This window comes from Panthera pardus, unplaced genomic scaffold (genome assembly GCF_024362965.1).
Source record: "Panthera pardus isolate Hobbes unplaced genomic scaffold, ASM2436296v1 HiC_scaffold_13, whole genome shotgun sequence".
NCBI classification, from domain to species: domain Eukaryota; kingdom Metazoa; phylum Chordata; class Mammalia; order Carnivora; family Felidae; genus Panthera; species Panthera pardus.
In genome coordinates, this window is record NW_026526688.1 from 28973025 (window position 1) to 28990866 (window position 17842).

Sequence of the window (17842 nt, forward strand, 5' to 3'; positions counted from 1 at the left end):
ATCAGCATAGAGGGATGGCCTTTTCAATGTCATCTGAGCAATAATAAAGGCTCTAAAGGCATACTAGTTTCCATGCAAATGCTATCTCATGGTACACAGATAATAAAACTTTATTAATAAAATACTAAAATACACAAAGGCACTCTCATGGTACATTTTTGGTTTTCTCAACTTATTAATTTCCAGGTCTGATAGGTCTAGTTTTTGTAGATCCGACATAAACTTGATTATAGAAGACAGGCCACCTGGATTTAAATTCCCAAAGGTACCACAACTTTGGGGGCACAAAATGAAATAACAAAATAAACACACAGTAAAATCAATTTCTGTTTGATAGAAGGAAGGGCCCAGTAGAGCTAATCTGCTTTCTGAAAAATAATTAAGAATCCAAACTAATCACACATATAAACCAGTTTATTAGATTGTCAGTGATACTTTGAGACAAATTCAAGTTATTTTATTTTACTTTATATAAACAGAGGAAGGGAGGAAAGTTTTAAACTTCAAGCTTTGTTCAGCATGTGTGCAGTTAGCATCCACAAAAGCACCATTGGATATGGAAGAATTAGCACCACAGAATTTTAGGACCTAACTGTTAACATGCATCACTGGAAAACTTGGAACATAAAAACTGAAGTGGTACGTGGTATGGTCTATTATAAACAATACAAGGCAATTTATGATTTGTTTCCATACAGTACAATACAATCACCAATCAATGAGAACTTTTTAAGTACAATACAGGACAAAAAACACGTTGTACCCTGTTAACACTAAAACAGTTACAGATTTAAAAACATGTTTCTTGTGAGAGGCAGTGGGTTGAAACTATCCCTCCTCCTCCTTTTAAATTGAGTTAAATAGTTACATGATCTCTTAAGAAAGTATTTTCAAATCTATGTCCCTCTACCTCAGTGCTGACAAATGGTTTTTTGAAAACTGAAAGGCTTGATGAATTAAAACAAAACAAAACAAAACAAAACAAAGCCAAAACCCGGTAAGAGTCAATAAGTACTCCAGTGTGGTGGAAGATATTCCACATAAGATGAGTTTGAAAATGATGCCAGTGGTGTTGACACTTGTCTTCCCTTCGGTGGAGGGATGTCAAGTACAGAAGCCTTGCATTCACGGTGAACTTCGGTTCATTTCTTTCACACAATGCCTTTATTCTGGAGTGTAACATAAGAGACTTATTCCTTATTCCTCAACTGTTTTTGTAGTGTCATAGGGCTGTTCCTTATGCTGGATTTGACAACAGTGAAAAGGGTTGGTATTCTCCCTGGATTTAGGGAAATTTGAGCTAAAGAAAAAATATTAATTTAAATTTAGCATATATGAAATTTTAAAGGGAGTTTCACTATTTTCACAGTACAAACCCATAATGAATATCATTGAAAACCTTTCTGTTAGAAAGCATGTAACAAACCCTCAATTTTAAGTTATGTCTAGGCCAATTTTGGCATATTAGAAGATACTGTATAAGAAATGTGCAATAAGAATGGATAGATACAGGTATATTCAGATCTCAATGCACTGATGCCAAGGAAAATATATTTTTACTCACCAAGAGAAGAATATACCTTGAAGCATCTATGCAGACACATGAATCAATCATGTATCTGCCCAACTTCTAATTCTGGAATAGTGATAACAGGGTCATTTAAGAAAAAGTATTCAATTACAGTATGGCAGCAATTTTATGTTGTATATATTTAACAGCAAAACATTTTTGAAAATAGAATCATTATTATACGGTAAGTTTACAATTCACCATTTCTATACTTGTAATACATGCGTTTATTTGTTTTCCCAGTTTAAAAAAAATCCCACTAAGACCAACATCTTTCAGAACAACAATCTAACATTAAACAAAACCTCCTAAGGAAAATATTTAGCATCACAGAGATTTGAGAAAAGTCTGTTTACTCAGCATCACAAAATACTCAATAGATCTACATTTAAGATTGTTCATGCCATGACAATTAACACACCTTTGGGCTAATATATCTTATTTAAAAAAAAGATACCAAGATACAAACCAAAGAATTGACATGGAACTTATTTTTAGTTTCTCCTTGATAAGAGTAGACTGCTAATAAACTTGACTCCTGTCTGTACCATGTAATGAAAACTGCATCTATGAAGCAGCATTCACATTTAGCAAAACATTTAAAACTAGTGATAGAAAAATGGCCACCACAGAGAAAGAATTAAAGATAAGTACAATTATAGACAAATGTTTTCTTCTTAAGTGAACTGCCCCCAAATGAAAAGGAAAGCAAAGTTTGTTTGCTTTGAAATATTCTTCTGTTAAAAAAATTTCTTGGATAAAAGAAAGCTAGCCTATGTTTTATAAATGTCAGAAAGATGTAAGGTTGAGCTTCAGAAAAAATTTAACTTTTGAAAAAATTATCCTAGGCTTTTTCTGCTGAATCACCTCCCTTGTATAAATCAACTATTAATTTTCTGAAGAGGGTACAGCTATACAGAGCAGCACACCCATAATACTGATTTAAATTTGATAATTTACCAGGCGGGGCTGACTTGAACATAGAAGAAACAAAACTAATTCTCAACGTTTTAGTTTAAAAAAAACTCAACTAAACAAAACTGAGTTATGACAGGCTGGCATAATAATTTTGATTGCCCTTATATTTGACCAACACTTAAACACAAGGTAGTGCCAGTTAAAAATAAGATTTAAAAAACAAAAAGCTGACTAAAGATTGTTCAAGGAAAAAGCCTTCAAATCTTACATTTTTACCCCAAATGACTGTAGACTAACTTAGACTAACAGTTTTGCTATTATCACACATACTTTTGTTACTCTAGAGTTTTATTTCTGAATTGTTCATTGGTTCTACCATGTAACACAATTTTCTGTTAAGGTAAAATACTTTGAATTATTATAAGAAGCTTTAGAAAAACACATAAGCAGGATAAATTTATAAAAGGATAAAGAATATTTTATGGGGTTTAGACAAATTCTATACAGACAAATAGCTAGTTTAAGGTAATAAAGTGCCTTCATTTCTAGGTAATTAATTTTTCATTAAAATATTTTAAGGCTTTATAAGAAACTTAACATTATTAGAAGTTTGATAATATACAGGGTTAGGCTATTAATTAGCATTCTTTCATAGGTCTTATTTCATTTAGTCTTTTAATCCATATTAGGTGCTTTTCAATAAACAGCAGCTTAAAATTATAAATTTGGATTATAAAGTCTGAATTCTTTTTGTGAGGAAAAAGAAAGATGTATAATTTCTAAATGCTCTGATTTGTACATAAGACTCGCATGTGGCTTATAACAACCTAGCTTATGTTATAATATGCAACAGCCAATGCCCCTCAACAAGTTCAACAGAATATTTATCCTATGGCAAACAGGGCCATCATTTCACTCATTTATATATTCTGTTGTCTTTACATTTAAAATGATTGTACAGCCTTAAATGGAAAAGGCCAGAGGAAATCTCAGATAAATTCTTCAAATACAGGCACAATGAGTATTTTTTATTGCAGTAGCTTATGCATAATCTGTACTGATGGATGCCACCATCCAATGTTAAAGCATTTATATTTGTTTTTATTTTACTTGTACCACCCATGGGTGTATCACAGTAAAATACTGGAAACCTAACAGAAGTGTCTGCAATAGCCATAATCATACAGAATTCTATTTTTTCTTGTCATTTCTCTTTGGAATGAATATACGAGGGTATTTTAAGCGATGCTGTGTAGTTAGTTATGTTGGCAGCCCCAGATTTTAAGATAAATTATGACTCGATGGATGTCAAGTTACTCAATTGGTTATAATCAATAAAAACTAATTAAAATGATTGACTATTGTTTTTCAGGAGTTTAGCTATTTTTATGAGATTACTAAAGTCAGGTGCCAGATCAAATGGCCATGATACCCAAAATGCTTATCTAACTACCACTGGATTAATTTTAAATTAAAGGTTTTTGAGGTTAGGATGGAGGAGGAAAGTTAAACCTCATTGCAAAGAATGGTTTAAATTAAATGTTCCACATAATTAGAGAAACGGGAAGTACCAGGAGGAAAAAGTGCCAGTATTAAAACCGAGTTTGGTTTTCAGTCTAAAGCCTAGTAAGAGTAACTCCTGGCAATTAAAAAAAATTAAAACAGCATAAATCTCTATAATTGCACATTCCTTTACCAAAGTGCCACAAGTTACCAAAATTTTTTTAAATGCGTCCGATGCTACTTTTCAAAATCAAAGTACATATAAACTTTTACCTTTTTCATAACAGTATAGTAGTTTTACAAATTTATCATAAATATAAGCAGGAAGTAATTACAACCTTCTAAAAACAGTATAGTGTGTTTTTAAAAAATAACTGTTAGAACCTTTGTCATTATGAAGATTCAAATCCATGTATAGCCAAAGCATTCCCATAATATCCCAAAACATCATGAGAATTTGTTTAGGCAAATTTTATTAGTACTCTGCCATGCAGTGCAGACACCATAACTTTTTTTTTTTTTTTTAATATTGGTTTAGTTATCTTGTTTGAATCTGACTACATATTATACTTACTCTCTTTAATCACTGAAGTGACAATATATGTGTAATAACTGAGTTCTGAAAACAGTATTAAACACTGAGGTTTCTAGCCTTAATTGCTCATTCCTATTAAGCACGGCAAAAATGTCTGATGCATGGGTAATTAATCTGCATGCTTCTGTCTCTTCATCTAAATGGAAATGTATACCGATAATCTAATAAGGACAACAGGACATTAGAGACCAAAACACCCAATATATGGAATGAATAAAATAAGCAACTGTATAGAAATTCTCCATATCATTAAATTTGTTAAATCAGGGAAAGACAATAAAAAATAAGATCTCTTTACCAAGTAATAATTATATTAATATATATTTTTAAAAATAAGTGGCATGCATATAATGAGGTTAAATTTTTAATGTTTTTATTGTTTGAATGTGATGAAGTTAAGCTACAGAGGTATGTCATTATAAACTGAGACCAAAAAAACAAACAAAACAAAACTATTTTCTTCAGAGGAAAAAGAGTGTGTAAGATCATGATTCTCAATGACAGGTCATCTGCCTTCTGTTATGCCACAGGCTAAACATAGTGGTGTAGTGCCTCATTTAATTAGGATGAAAATGCTGGTAAAATGTAAAAATGCTAATAATAAAATAAGATTACTTTGTAGTCATGGAACATTAAATGACTATTGAAAAAGAACTCCTTCCTTTTCCTACAGTTTGATAATCGTAATCTTGGGTGTAAGAATGTCACCATATGAAAGGATATGAAAGAAATGCCCAATTTTATAAATTCTTCACCTTCTGAGGATATAGAGTAGGATGTAAATTGGTATCTTAGTCCTCTAGAATTCACAAACTTTAAAAACATAAGTAAAAGCAGAAAGAATCAGGCATGATAAATCACTGATAACAACTCCCCCAAACCCAATATACTGATAGGTTAATCACAGAAAGGTAGACATTCATTCTACATAATTTAATGAACGTTCTTTTAGTTTCTCAATATGAAAATATAATTGCTTGTTGGTAGATAACAGTCTTGGATAGTGGCAGCATTTAAAAATTGTTAAAGAAACACTTCAAATAAACACTGAAATGCAGAAGATTCTTAATAAAAGGTGAAGAATGGGGAAACCCCATGCTATATTTAATTCTTGCATTACCCAAAGTAAGATTGCGCAATCTCTCTTGTCAATACACACAGATATTTTCTTGGCTTTGTAAAATCTACCTAGGAAATTGTATTTACCTAATTTAGCTTTTCTCTGGTAGTAGTCCTTTAGCGCTGACATAAATATTGAAGATACCTATAAGAACCATTCCTACCATATAATTTAATCTTGTTTTCTATTACTCGGCTATTTTATAGCACTTTTCATTTCCAAAACACTGCACAACTAATTATGATAGTTACTTCTCATTCTACAAGATGAGCCAAGTTAATAAATTGCTTGTGCAGTGGTGGAGCTATACAGGGTTTTCAGAGATCCTATGTATCTTCTCTGTTAGATAGACAGTTATCTGCATTGCCCTCTGCTATGTATCTTGAGGCTATGCTCCTTGAGGCCAAAGACTAGATCTCGTTGTCTGCTGTATACCCATACCTATCAGAATGTTTACCTCGTGTTGTATGCAAAATAAATGTCTGTTGATTTAATGACTGAGAAACAGGACTGAGAAAATAAAACAAAGAACCTCAACATACTGCCCCTCTCACCTTCAACCTCCAAGTGAAGAGCCATGTTTACCTCACTCTTGCTTCTCCACTACAATAGGCTAAGAGGTATTACTTGTCTTACACAATAGGGTTGTATTACTCACTTTCAAATCTCCCTGGAGAAGACCTTATGGTATGTGTCCTCCAGAGTAGCAATAACTCGACTCTTTCTACAACTACTCCTAAAACTAAATTATTCACCTTTCTTTTGGTCAACTATTTATTTAAAAAAATTTTTTTAATGTTTATTTATTTTTGAGAGAGAGAGAATGCAAGTAGGGGAGGGGCAGAGAGAGAGGGAGACACAGAACCTGAAGCAGGCTCTAGGCTCTGAGCTGTCAGCATAGAGCTAGACTCGGGGCTTGAACTCACAAACTGCAAGATCATGACCTGAGCTGAAGTTGGGCACTTAACCGACTGGGCCACCCAGGAGCCCCTTTGAACAACTATTTAAATTAAAAGTTATGTTTCTGCACACAATAGACTATTCTTAAGCTAATTCAGGCATAAGGAATAGAGAAAATCCTCACTGTTGTAATCATTGGCATGAATATGGAGTCTATCAGAAGGTACCAAAAAGACAGACATACAGCAAAAGGGATTAGGGACTAGAGGTCCTTTAATTTTCTGGAAATTAGCGCAGAGAAGCTGAGATCCTTGAGAAAATAGTGATTTTAATGAACTAGGTTAATGTCACATTTAAACTAGATGATATTGAAAGTCTTTCCAGCTCTAAAATTCTATGTTGTGCTAACTGATTCCTCTTCTGGTAAGATGAGAATCTACTCAGTATTCAGAGTATATTTTAAAGTAAAAATGATAAACTTGAAAAATTTGATGTTTTGGAATGATTAAACAACTGTGAATATTAAGTTTTTTTAAACCACCTTTACTCCTGTTTTTCCCCAACAATACCATGTAAAGCCTTTTAAATCCTGAATAAATATAATTAAATTATATCAATATAGTCTGGATATTACTTTGCTGACAATACTTTATATTGTTAGCAAAATTAGTAGTGAGGAGTTTGCTCCTACTCCTACTACTTTACATGAACATGTCCCCTAAAGAATAAGTCTTAAGTACAATTCATGATCTCATTTCCAACTTCAAAGAGAGGAGGTGAAATTATTTCTTGTAAAATTAAATTATTGTTTTAAATCACAGTAGTGGAAAAAACCAATGGCTATGATATTAAGTTTGAATTTCTAAATTACTGTATATGTTTATAAAAACAGCACTATTAATTAGAACACTTTGAGAAGCAACAAAAACAATACTAGTTTCCAAAACTAGGAAGCAAAATCTACTTTTCATTAGCCAGAACCTTAAAAATGTGGTAGGAGGAAAGATGGTTCACTATCAGTGTTAATTTCTGTTAAGCTAGGACTTCTCAACACCCTCCAAGCAGAGTGTATTCCCTGGGAAATCAGGTTTATAATTCTTTATTTCACAACCTAAAACCTCTTTACCCTTCTAATATTAAATTGATATCATTACTCATACTCAAATGGGAAGAAGGGCCATATTCTCATTTTTCCACATGGCAACAAACAGCATTGGCAGTTAATTAAAATTAATTACTACAACTAAAATGATGATGAACTGCTGAGAGAATTCATGCACACTGCTCAAAAGTAGTTAGTCATCTTTATAGTTTAGAACATAGATCCTTGAGGTTTGGTATGACAGCATTGTAAGTCCTCCATACAGGTTAAATTATACTAATGAGATACTCTTTTTTTTTTTTTTTAAGAATCTGTCTTTTTTTAAAAACATATTTATTTATTTTGAGAGAGAGAGAGAAAAATAGAGCATGTACACAGGTGGCAGAGGGGCAGAGAGAGAGGGAGAGAGAAATCCCAAGCAGGCTCTACACTGTCAGCTCAGAGCCTGACACAGGGCTTGATTTCACAAACCGTGAGCTCATGACTTGAACCAAAATCAAGGAGTGGACAATTAACCTGCTGAGCCACTCAGGTGCCCCACTAATGAGATACTCTTGATAATTTAAATGTAACTGCTTTCTTATGTAAAATAAGACAAATGAGAAGTAAGACTTAAGCCAAATTGTATACTAAAGTAGGTTGTGTTAAAGGGAAGTGTCACTTCAACATTTTTGGAATTATTAGAATGAAATATGAATGTGGTAACAGAATTTAGGAACCATATGAGAAAAATAAGTATGAGAGGAGAGAAGGAATGTGTATTTAGTGGAGAGCAGAAAGAAATGAGAAAATCAGTGGATGTGAGGGATTCGCAGAATGGACATAATCTGAAATTTTATTCTCTCAGTAATCTGGCACAACTTCTTATTCGTTTGAATGCCTTTTTCCATAGAACCGATGCAAGCACTATAGTACTTTATCGTCATTTCTCCCCTTACTGAATAGTTGTATAAACACTGAAAATGACATGATAACATTCCATAAAGTTAAGAAGGTGCTTGTTGTGTGTGCTGTTGATGTGTACTTTAGTGTTCTGGGAACTCTTTGTGGTTCTTCTTATTTAAGAATCTTAAAAGTGGAGATGGTTTGGGATGGACTAGCCGAGGGCCAGCTCAATCCTTGCCATTATGTAGTTAGGTCAAAATTCAGACTTCTTTTTGGTCAGAATAAAATTCTCTTGAATCTCAACAGCAGATAGCGACAATTCATCCTTTAGGATCTGTTGGTATGCAATTTACTATGACTTCCTAGAATCACAGTATAGTCTTCACTTAAACTTATTACTACTCCCAAATTTTAAAGAATCTTTGCTTAAAATGGCAATTTTTTGGTAAATCCAGTTAGAACTTAAAAAAAATGCGAATGCAATCTGGATGTTGCTTTCATTGTATCTACTTTCCTTCCATTTGTATAAATTATGGAACATAGTGAGTTTGTAATAATAAAACTGAGCTCATAAGGTCTACGTTATTATACAATTTTAAGAGCACATAAAAGCTACCAAGGCATCACCATATTGATGAACAGTGAAAGCATTCCTTCCAGCATGTTTTGATCATGGACCTATCATCAGAAGCATCTTCTCACCTGGAATTATTTTTCACATTTGCTTTCTGAGGTCAAAGAAGAAATACAAAGGGAAAGAAACAATGACAGATCCGCGGCCATTGCAATTGCTGAAGTGCAGTTGCCCAGTGTCTTTGTTGTTAATAGAACAGGTTAGAATCTCCCAGAAGAGTACCTCTTGATGCACATAACAGTAATTAAGGTGGGAGAGCCATTTGAATGTTAGGAGTACTGTCACTTAATATTAATATTGGAGGGTATTTTGTCCCCTTCATTCTTACTGTGGTTTTGCTGCCCTGATTTCAAAGGTAGTCATGTATCAATTAAGATACTTGGTTAAAAAAAAAAAAAAAGATACTTGGTGAAGATCTAATTTTTTTTGCCTGTTTTTTTTTTACAAAAATATTATCCGTAATAAAAAGAAACTAACTGGTAAACTCAACGACATGGATGATTTCAAAAATATTAGGCTAAGTCAAAGAAGCCAAGTACAAAAAACACATGTTCATTTATATACAATTCCAGAATAGACAAAACTAGCCTGTGGTGATACAAATCAGATCAGTGATTGATTTTGGAAGATGGGATTGGGGGAGGGTGAGGCTGTTGACTGGAAAGGGATACACAGAAATTTTCTGGTGTGAGAAAAATGTTTTATGTCTTGATATCCGTCAAAATGGATTAAATGATATATTAAGATTTGAGCATTTTACTGTATGTAAATTATAGCTTAATATAAAATGTGAAGGAGCATTGCCACTAAACACAATGTTCTTGCTGATGCATCAGAGATTAGGTGGCATTTTTCTTTTTTTTCATTTTAAGACTTCTGCCTTGCAACTGTCCTATAAAGAGTAACATATCCTAGAATGGGATCCACGACTAATACTCTACAGAGAACATGGATTTTATATCAGGGCACTGAACTAAACCAGATTTTTTATTGCTGGAGAAAAAAGAAGACAAATTCTTACATGGACCATACTGAATGTATTGGCTCTAAGAAAAGGATATAAAACCTCTCACGCTTAAAACATATCCTAGAACAGAAAAAAGTTTTTAAGTTAAATTTATCACCATGAAAATATTAATTTATAAAGCTATAAAAAATCAATAAAAAACGTGGCTCAAATACTACTTAGAAGTGATCATGGCAGAATGGCCGTCAGTCTTATTTCCCCAAAGATGAGTGAACACAGTAGCTCAGTAGTATTCCACTGGTATATTGAGGGACTTAAAACATGGGAAGGAAACAAGATTTTACTTTTGCTACTTTGGTGCATAATCAAGTGTATTTATTGAGTATCACATTTTAAAACCATTTTGAATGCCAATGTTTGGGGCTTAATTTATGATCACCTTGCCACTTCAAATCTAAGGGGCCACGTGTTCATCAACTTTAAAGAGGTTACATTATCCAATGAATATTCCAGTTCCCTAAAGAAAAAACCTTATTACCCTATCTGACAATTCAAAATAAATAAGCAAAACAATTCTGTTAGTTCTGAGAAGAAAGTAGTCATGCCTTGAAAAGAATTTATCTACATGTGATGCCAAGTATTCATGAGAAAAATTAAAACTAAGATCAGGGGCACCTGGGTGGCTCAGTTGGTTAAGCACCAGACTTTGGCTCAGGTCATGATCTCGCGGCTCATGGGTTCCAGACCCATATTGGGCTTTGTGCTGACAGCTCAGAGCCTGAAGCCTACTTTGGATTCTGTGTCTCCCTCTGTCTCTGTCCCTTCCCCACTCGTGCTGTTTCTCTCTCTCTCTCTCAAACATTAAAAAAAAACAACCCTAAAATCAAAAGCTAGATAATAATTTCTCCATTTCATTTCTTTCTTTTACAATTCAAACCCACCAAATGTTTATATTTTAAACCCACATGTCATACAGCAAATCTAAAATACATAATTTTACTACTCATCAATATCTCCACCTGAGATTAGACAGAAAAAAATGAAAAAAAAAAAAAAAAAAAAAGCAATTTCCCTAGCATAATGCCTGGCCTATGGGAGCAACTCAGTATTTGTTGAATAAATGAATGAATGCTTTTGTTTCCCTTGATTACCATTTCTTACCTCACACAGGGGCTTCTTACTGCACATTAAAAATTCAGTATGATTGAAAAGGAAAAGCATAGACATTTACTTAGTAAAAGACAGCAATGCTCTGAAACCCCTAAACCACATGTCATTATTGCTTCTACTGCTTTTGTTCACGTAAAAATCACATAAATATAAAGTCAACACAATTATGAAATAATAACAAATTGATAGAATATAACCTAGATTTTTGGCTATAGAATTTTCCTTAAAAACTCAGTTAATGACGCTAAAGGACACGGTTTGCTTCTCTATACTGAACAATAAAAACTTTTGTAATTAATAGAATGGATAGTTGTGAGACATTTTACATAAACATATCTGAGCTAGAGATTTAGAGTTTCATTAAGTACCAAAGACAAACAAAATACCAAGTGCTAGAAGATAGAAAGAATATAGCTGAAGATTATATGAAATGAGAAAAGCTCAGTATCAAGATGATGGTCTGTAGAAGCCTCTTTATGACAGTAACTGAGGCCAGTAACTATAATGGTTCCTTTACTATCCTGAAACCAAGGGTTAAAGTATGTATTAACTATTGAAAAGCTATTTTTTTTTCAGTCAAAAATGACCCACAACCATAATCCTGCAGTGTTTTCAACTTTAAAGTATACAAGTGTGAAAACCCTTCCAGCTGACAGAAGAAAATAAATATTCTGAATAAAGTCCACATACTATCTCCTACTGATTTGCAAGCAAAATAATAGAGAAGTAGACTCTGAGTAGTGGAAGGACAACTTACTAAAACCTAGTTCTGGTTCTGAAATGACTGGTTAGATGATTATGAAAAAACCACACACTGTTATAAAATCAGGGTGTGGCATGATTCCAAAGACTCTTTCTGGTAGAAAAAAAAATTAAAGTTAAAGGCAGATTTAGACAAGAAAATCTTAAATTGTCAAGTCACTAAGTAAACAGGTGAATATAATCCTTTCAGAAGTGGGGTCATTGATCCCCAAATCATGTAAACTAATGACCATCTTTTAAAAAAATATTTTATTTTTAAGCAATCTCTACACCCAACGTGGGGCTCAAACTTACAACCCTGAGATCAAGAGTTGTACGCTCTCCAACTGAGCCAGCCAGGCACCCCATGATCATCCTCTTAAAAAATGAAACAAAGCTGTATTGATTCTCACCAGCAATACAATTATGCTTTGATATTTCCCAGCCAGTGGATAGTTTATTCAGTTTCTTAATGGTCTTTTGATAAACAGAAATTTTTAATTTTGTGTAAAGAATGAATTTAAAATTTTGTATGTCTTGCCTATTGTTCGATGTGAGCACCGTTAAATTTTTCTAGACTTAGTTTGCTATACCCTAAGATCACGGAAATACTTACTAACCAGCATTTTCTCGCTTCTGTAATCTTGCTTGCTTAACACATTCTTCCCCTTCCCCCTTCCCCCTTTTTCTCCCGCCACAAGTAACGGACAAAGCCTTCCCGCCAAAGGACAGACAAAGGACGCCCAATCAGAGAGCAACAAATGTCTTTACTTTAAAATCAACCAATCAGGCCCCTCATAACCTGAAACCTCCCCTATGCTAATTGTCTCTGTCTATAAAAACGCTGTACCAACCCTGATCGGGGCCTCTTAGCGCCACTGGCAACGAATGCGCGGAGGTCCAGGTTCGAACCTGCAATAAACGACCCTTGCCGCTTGGCTTTGACTTACGACTCTGGTGGTCTCTTGGGGGTTTCGCAACCTCGGGCATTACATTTGGTGAAGCATTAATTCTTAATTTTTTTTAATAAAAGTCAATGCCTTTTGTTTCCTGTCCAAGAAATTTCTGCCTACATAGTTGTGCACTTTTATATTTGACTGGCAATAGCTTCAAGAGATTATAACTAGCTTCAAGAGATTATGACTATTGCTATACCTGAGAGCTTTTGTGGTAAAAGGAGGCTCCCTTCTAATTTTTTTTTTTTAATGTTCACTCATTTTTGAGAGAGAGAGAGACAGAGTGCCAGCAGGGGAGGGACACAGAGAGGGAGACACAATCTGAAGCAGGTTCCAGGCTCTGAGTTGTCCACACAGAGCCTGATGGGGGGCTCGAACTCACAAACTGTGAGATCATGACCTGAGCCAAAGTCAGACGCTTAACCAAATGAGCCACCCAGGCGCCCCAAATTTTACATAATTTTGTTATACTTTCTGGGGAACTGTCCATGTTATGGGTTGGGAAGAATTAATAATGATGTTATTAGTATTTATTAAATGCTTATTATGTGATAGAAACTTTGCTAATCGCTTCAATTTTTTTAAAGAGAATTCTGGTTGGCTATAGTTTCTGTGAGGACAATAAATCTTATCTATTTTGTTATTGGTACATCCTCTGGACCAAGAAGATTTGCCCCAGAACAGTTTATAATAAGTATAAGCTGAGTGCTGATTGAATGAATTTTCACAAGAGCTCTACAAAGTTAATATAATTTGCCCAAAATTACACAACATTGACAGAATCTGGACTTGAACCCAGGACTGGCTGACGTCAAAGTCTGTACAGCCGAAGTCTGTAGTGGGGCCACAAAGACTGCCCGATGACTCTGGGGGAATCCACAACCTAGAGATACAGCTAAAATTACTGCCATTACTTATAGGGACAAAGGGAATGGTTTAAAGTTATTGTTGTTTTATTCCTCTCCTAACAAAAAGTAGAAGTGGAACTTCTATTAAGCTCCTTCTTGATAATCTTAAGCATACTGATCTTTTTATATGAAGAACTATGTGATAATTTGTGCAGATTGAGCTAATATGAAACTCTTACAGGGACAGAAAAATACAATCTGCATGCAAAATTTAGAACTCAAGTCTCCTAACTCCTCAGTGATGCTGCAAAACCATGGTTAATTGAGAATGCCAGGAGCAAGGTTATTTATTTAATGGAATTTCCTAGTCAACAGACCTTTAACTACAATACTTTTTAATCCTATTGAAATTGAATCCTATTGAATACTGAATGAATACAATATAGTGAGCATAATTAAATTTTGTATGAATGAGGATACTTCAGTGCTCTAGAATCTATTGTTAACAACTATAATCACCGCAGGGACACCAAACAATAACAACAAAACAAAACTATAATCACCAGATAATGATGTAAATGAAGAATATGTAGGTTCCTGAGTTAATTTCATATAAACTTAGAATATCCTTTTCAAACTATTATGGGGTCATTTATCTTTGCTCCTAAGAGTTTATGAAAAAAATTCTCTAGTTGCTTTTTAATTGTTTACTGAACTGTGAAAAAGAAGTATTTTTATTTCTTAAATTCTGTAAATTACACTTTTTGAAGGCTACACTGCAATCAGTGCAGATGCCATGACAAGATTTGTGATGACAAGACAGCTAGGGATCTGTATTCTAGTCATTAGGATCAAGTTCTGGAAGGTTCACTAAGGTGGGAGCTCAGGAAATAGATTAAAAAATAGTGATGGTCAAAAGAGGAAAAAAGGCTGAATCTAGGCAAATGACTTGTGTATATTGATTACCAAAATATGATTTGATATGCCTTCTGCCAGGGCCAAAACTCAGAATACTGAGTGCAGAATTGAGCCTAAAGATGTGATAAAAACAGAAAAATGTGTAGAATGCATTTCAAAAAAATTTTTAAATTAGTTATAAAAGCATCTAGTTCTGTTGGTGGGAATGCAAACTGGGCAGCCACTCTGGAAAACAGTATGGAGGTTCCTCAGGAAACTAAAAACAGAACTACCCTACGATCCAGCAATTGCACTACTGGGTATTTACCCAAAGGATACAAAAATACTGATTCAAAAGGACACATGCACCTCGATGTTTATAGCAGCATTATCAACAAGAGCCAAACTATGGAGAGAACCCAAATGTCCATCAACTGATGAATGGTAAAGAAGATGTGGTATATATATACAATGGAATATTACTCAGCCATCAAAAGAATGAGATCTTGCCATTTGCAATGATGTGGATGGAGCAAGAATGTATTATGATAAGTGAAATAAGTCAGTCAGAGAAAGACAAATACCATATGATTCCACTCACATGTGGAATTTAACAAACAAAACAGATGAACATATGGGAAGGGGGAAAAAGAGAAGAAAGGGAAACAAACCACAAGAGACTCTTAATGGTAGAGAATAAACTATGAGTTGACAGAGAGTAGGAGATGGGCTAGATGGGTGATGGGTACTAAGGAGGGCACTTGTTGTGATGAGCACTGGGTGTCATATGTAAGTGATGAATCACTGAATTCTACTCCTGAAACCAATATTTCAGGAGTATGTTAACTAACTAAAATTTAAATTAAAAAAAAATGTGCCTAATTCACAGAACCAGAACAAATAATTCTGAAATTTGCATGGAACCCCAAAAGACTCTGAATAGCCAAAGTAATCTTGAGAAACAAGAACAAAGCTGGAGGTATTACAATCCTAGATTTCAAGATATACTACAGAGCTATAGTAATCAAAACAGGATGTTAGTGGCACAAAAACAGACAAACAAAACAGAAAACTCAGAAATAAACCTGTGGTCAATCGTCAATTAATCTATGACAAAGGAAACAGAATATACAATGAGGAAAAGACAGTCTCTTCAATAAATAGTGTTGGGAAAACTGGACAGATACATACATAGGAATGAAACTGGACCACGTTTTCACACCATATACAAAATAAACTCAAAATGAATTACAGATTTAAATACAAGACCTGAAATCGTAAAACTTCTAGAAGAAAACATGCAATAAGCTCTTTGACATTTGTCTAAGCAATATTTTTTTGGATATGTCTTCTTAGGCAAGGGCAACAAAAGCAAAGACAAATAATTTGAGCTACATCAAACTAAAAAAACTTTTGCACAGTGAAGGAAACCACCAACAAAATGAAAAGGCCTACTACTGAATGGGAGAAGATACTTGCAAATTATGTATCTGTTAAGGGGTTGACAACTAAAACATATAAAGAACTCACACAACTCAATAACAACAACACAAAAGAAACAATCTGATTAAAACATGGGTGAGGACCTGAACAGACATTTTTCCAAACAAGACATACAGATGACCAACATACACACGAAAAGATGCTCAACATCACTAATGATCAGGGAAATGCAAATCAAAATCACAATGAGATCTCACCTCACACCTGTCAGAATGGCCATTATCAAAAAGACAAGAAGTAACAAGTATTGATGAGGACATGGAGAAAAGGCAACTCTTGTGCACAGTGGTGGGAATATAAATTGGTGCAACCCCTATGGAAAACTATATGGAGGTACCTCAAAAAATTAAAAATAGAAATACCACATGATCCAGCAATTCTACATCAGGATATTTATCTGAAGAAAACAAAAACATTTAAAAAGATATGTTTCTCTTATATTCACTGCAGCATTATTTACAGTAGCCAAGGTATGGAAGCAACCTAAGTGTTCATCGATAGATAAATGGACAAAGAAGATGTGATATGTATATAATGGAATATTACTCAGCCATAAAATAGAATGAAATATTGCCATTTGTGATAACATGGATGGACCTGGAGGGTATTATGCTAAATGAAATATGTCACAGAAAGACAAATACCATATGATTTCACTTATATGTGGAATCTAAAAAACAAATGAACAAACAAAACAGAAACAGACATATAGATACAGAGAATAAACTGGTGGTTGCCAGAGGGTAAGGGGGAAGGCAGATGGGCGAAACAGGTGAAGGGAATTAACTTCCAGTTATAAAATAAACACATTTTGGGGATGTGATGTACAGCAGAGGGGATATAGTCAGTAGTATTGTAATAACTTTGTATTGTGACAGATGGTAACTAGACCTACTGTAGTGATCATTTTGTAATGTATAAAAATACTGAATTACTCTCTTGTACCCTTGAAACCAATGTAATATTGTATGTCAATTATAATAAAAAACTATTTAAATTATCTGTAAAAACATGTGCTTAATTTTACCAAATTGTGATTTCAAGTTTACCATTTAAAATTTCTATAATGTTTCTTAAGAAGGTTGCAGTGAGAAGTGGGCTCCTTATAAACCTCAGAATTTTATTAGATTGCTAAGTGACATAGTAAATCATTTAAACCTGCCAGGTCCTGTTTTCTTCATCTGTTAACTGAGGTTAGAGATAATGAACAAAACAATCTAAATCAGTATTCTCATCAAGATGAAATGAGATACAATATGTGAAGGATCTTTGAAAAATATGTGAAATTATATGCAAATTATTGTAATTGAAATTCCATATTCTTTTTACATTTAATTTAATTAGAAATTCCAGTTATGGAAAAACTTTGAGGACGAATGAATCTTTTGTATCAGTAGCTAATTGCATTTATCCATTAGTGACTCTTCTTTGCAATGTATCTACTGAAAATGATTATAGTTTCTGATTCACCAACACAGTAACAGTAGAATCAGGCTCATTTCACTTGGCTAAGATATTGGTGAGATTCGTAGC

General features: G+C 33.9%; 1 protein-coding gene across 2 annotated transcripts in view; it reads right to left on the reverse strand.

Moving 5' to 3' along the window:
- Positions 1-396: 396 nt before the first annotated feature.
- Positions 397-17842, reverse strand: part of PURG (purine rich element binding protein G) — a 37193-nt gene continuing 19747 nt past the window's right edge. For both annotated transcript variants that reach the window (XM_019466853.2, XM_019466854.2), the window contains one exon: positions 397-1300. In XM_019466853.2, coding sequence (XP_019322398.1) covers positions 1286-1300 — 15 coding nt within the window. In that variant the 3' untranslated portion in view covers positions 397-1285. The remainder of the gene's footprint in view (positions 1301-17842) is intronic.